The sequence below is a fragment of the Loxodonta africana genome, chromosome 11 (assembly GCF_030014295.1).
Source record: "Loxodonta africana isolate mLoxAfr1 chromosome 11, mLoxAfr1.hap2, whole genome shotgun sequence".
Classification (NCBI taxonomy): domain Eukaryota; kingdom Metazoa; phylum Chordata; class Mammalia; order Proboscidea; family Elephantidae; genus Loxodonta; species Loxodonta africana.
Genome location: NC_087352.1, coordinates 13,232,180 through 13,235,570, shown reverse-complemented (window position 1 = coordinate 13,235,570; position 3,391 = coordinate 13,232,180). Strand labels below are relative to the sequence as shown.

The 3,391-nt window shown below is 47.2% G+C and overlaps 1 protein-coding gene across 1 annotated transcript; it reads right to left on the bottom strand.

Annotated features, from left to right (window-relative positions):
• Nucleotides 1-1,339: 1,339 nt before the first annotated feature.
• On the bottom strand, nt 1,340-2,666 carry LOC135232652 (protein FRG2-like-2). Its single transcript, XM_064293126.1, has 2 exons — nt 2,035-2,666; nt 1,340-1,823 (listed from the first exon to the last, which is right to left on the bottom strand). Exons 1-2 carry the CDS (start codon nt 2,250-2,252, stop codon nt 1,340-1,342), a joined length of 702 nt encoding a protein of 233 aa, XP_064149196.1. The 5' UTR covers nt 2,253-2,666.
• Nucleotides 2,667-3,391: the final 725 nt, after the last annotated feature.

Genomic DNA, 3,391 nt, shown 5'->3' with positions numbered 1-3,391 from the left:
TATGTATCTATATGATGAAAGATTCATGCTCCCAGTGTAAAAGGCAAATAGAAAATTGGTATTAAATATATAAAATAAAATATAACAATATGTGAAACCAATAACAATATCTGTCTATTTAATGTTCTATATTTTTTAATAAAAGACGGTATATTGAAATCTATAAAATTTAAGAAAATGTAATATTGGGCCAAGAATACGAGCCAACACTTGACTGCAAAATAAATCCATACGGTCAATAAGCATTGAATAATCCTTGACTTAGGTTTACATAAAGGAAATGAAAATTGAACGACAATGACATGGTCATTTCACTCATCAACCTGAAAAACATAAGGCTTCCACAACTGTAAATCTTTATGGGAACAGACTGCCTGATCTTTCTCCCGTGGAGTGGCTGGTGGGTTTTGATTGCTAACCTTTTTGGGTTAGCAGCCGAGGGCTTTATCTACTGTGCTACGAGGGCTCCTATTACAAGAATTTACAAGTCATCACAAAATGGAGTATAATTTTAACAAATCACAAAAGGGAGACTATTTCACAGAAATCATGCCATAGTTCCAGGCGCTGTCACTGAACAAGATTGAGTTGGGCTGCCCTAATTCCTGCAGTATCATCCTCAGCTCAGACAGCAACCCTCGAAGATTTCCCAGGTCGAGGAAATTCTTGGATGCCCAGAAAACATTCCAGTGGGGCGGGAAACATCCCGAGTCTGAACTTGCTCAGCCAGAGGGTGTGCCACAACAGGCCCTCCAAGACAGCCCTGGAGACTGGGTTTCCACTGAAGTTGAAGGTCCTGGGTGGGAGCAGTAATCCAGGGCAAGCAGGTTGGTGGTGAGCTGGGAGTTGCTGATCTCACACGCATCAAAGCTGAGGTAGTGGAAGGTTGCTGAGGTTCTTTCTAGCAGATCTTGGAGGAACTCAGGTTGGCATCACTCAAATTCAGGTACCTTAAATGGGGGATGCTTGGGCACAAGGACAGGCATGTCAAGTTGGACTCCAAAAGCAAGTAATTGGTTACTCAGATGGTCTCTAAGAGGGTCTTCAGGCACCTGTTCCAGGTGACACTTAATGAAGAGGACAGAGCCCAGGTGGTTTTGGCTTTTCCTATGTCCACCTCAGGTTCCATAATTTATTAATCCAGCCTGCAATTGCCCTTCCAGATTTTTGGAAGACTCTGAGAAGTATCAGGTCTTTATTCTCACTCCAAGCTCTGGATCTTCTGATGAACAGTGTTGAGGGCACCCCAGTTCAAGCCTAGTTCATCCACTGGCAGCCTCAGCAGATCCCCATCTTGGGAAAGAGTGAATTCTGTTCCTGTAGGTAGAGGTCCCAGCTTCTAATCCTGGGCTGGGTCCCTGGAGTCAGGCAGTGGGTCAGGGTTGAGCCAACCCTCAGCAGGGAAGACATATGCCGCCTCGGTGGCCATGGTGTAGAAGGTTTGGGTTGCTGTGTACAGCTGCCCCCGGAGCTGGGCGAGCACCTCGAGCTCCTCCCAGGTCAGCGGGGCCTGTGCCTGCTGGGCCCGAACCTGGGCCACATCCTGGTAAATGGCCTCAGACAGAGCCCGCAGGGAGGTTACCAGGCATCTCCGAAGTGGTGGTGGCTGGTCTCCTGGGGACCAGACTCTGGGCCGCTTCCTTCGCTTGGAATGCGTCTTCGAGTGTTTCCCATGGTGGGTACTCTGGGTCTCATCTCCAGCATCAGGACCCTTTTCATCCTTCTTTCTGGAGATCAGTGGAGAGACCCCTGTGGGCAAAGCATGTGGGTAAGGGCCTAACTGGTAACCAAAGAGGCGGCAGTATGAACCCACCCAGGGGCACCTTGGAAAAAAAGGGCTGGTGATCAGCTTCCAAAAGGGTTATAGCCTTGAAATCCTATGCATCACAGTATTACTTTACACATGTAGGGTAACTGTGAATTGGAATCAACTGAATAGCAACAGATTTTTTTTTTTTTGTCCACAAAATGAAACCCAACCAACAATGCATGACTCTGTATGCCCAACTCCACCTTTCCCTCCATCCTCCTTACAAAAAGCCCAAGTCCTTACCTTGCCTCTGGGTGCTGCTCTCACTTGGCTGAGAAGAGAGTGTCTTGCCTTTTCCTTCAAACAGTTTCTCCTCTTTATCTGAGCCTTTTTCTTTTAAGGAGTGGGGCAGCGACTCCAGAGCAGGGGTGGTCAAGGCCTTGTACTGAAGCAGACTCTGGTTTGTGAAGTCCAAGTGACTGGGTGGGCTCCAGTTGTTCATGCTGATGAACCTGCTCCTAAATGAATCCTGATCTGTGGTTGGCAGGGTGGTTCTGATCAGAACTCAGGGAGAGCCAAGGTGGTGACTCTAGTGCTCCAGGTCTGGGTCCCTCCTTAGCTCCTCAGAAACCTTTAGAGTCCTTTCTGGTCACATTCCTCCCCTTTCAACTCCTGCTTGTAGAAGCTGGCAAGTCTCAGGTTCTTGGTTTAGGCTTCAGGCTGGAGGCTTCTCCTGACTCAGGTAGTTGCAGGTGCCGATGAACCCAAGATGGGTATGTGTGATGACAGAACGAAGGCTCATGTCTCAAGAAACAGAGGTCCAAATATGAGGGGCGAGACTCAGGATCCAGAGTGAAGGGAGCCTTGCTGGAACATCTGTGTATATACTGAAGGCAGGCCATACCCCCAGGAAATCCCCTTTCAACTGATTGGCTCCTCTTAGCAGATCTCATCAAGGATGTGATAACGTTGTATTAGATCCCATCATGGGGGGGGATTATATTACATCAGATCTCATCATGTAGGTGGTTACATTGTTATGCCAAACTACATCATAATTGCTGAACTGATAGCCAACGCAGCCAGGAGCTGCTTATCCATTAGCAAGCAAGACTGCTCCTCCTGGCCATTAGGAAACAAAACCTGAAGTGATACTGATGGGTGTGGCTCAATTAGTAGCTGCTCAAGTCAAGCAGAATTTGCTCCCTCCTGTCCATTGTCCTCAAAGACTTTTGTGAGGTTCAATCAAGTCAAACCCAATGTACTAGCCTACATACCAAAAAAAAAAAAAAGAAAGAAAGAAAATGCAACTTGCCTTACTGAGCCTATGCACCATGATAACCTACGTAGTCCACGTTCTTATGCACTTCCTTGTGAGAGATGGTATAAAAGCTTCTGCCTGCCTTCATTCGGGAGCTTGATTTGAGGTATACACATCCTTGCTCCTTGCCTGCATACTTGCAATAAATGCTCTTCCTTCCTCTTCACTTTGGTTTCTCTTTATTGACGAGAAGCTGCACTGAGCAGGAACTGCCTTGGGTAATAAAATCAGGAAGAACCATGGCCCAGCCAAGTTGACATGAGAGCTGGGAGCAGTGGCCCAGAGCAGGCAAGATGGAGGTGAGCTGGAAATCTGTGACC

Bases quoted from the DNA above. Each gene is read 5' to 3' on its own strand.
- LOC135232652 (XM_064293126.1), bottom strand. From the start codon at position 2,252: ATGAACAACTGGAGCCCACCCAGTCACTTGGACTTCACAAACCAGAGT. The intron at 1,824-2,034 runs GTAAGGAGGATG...TTTTTTTCCAAG, and splicing joins GGTAAGGACTTGGGCTTTTT to GTGCCCCTGGGTGGGTTCAT.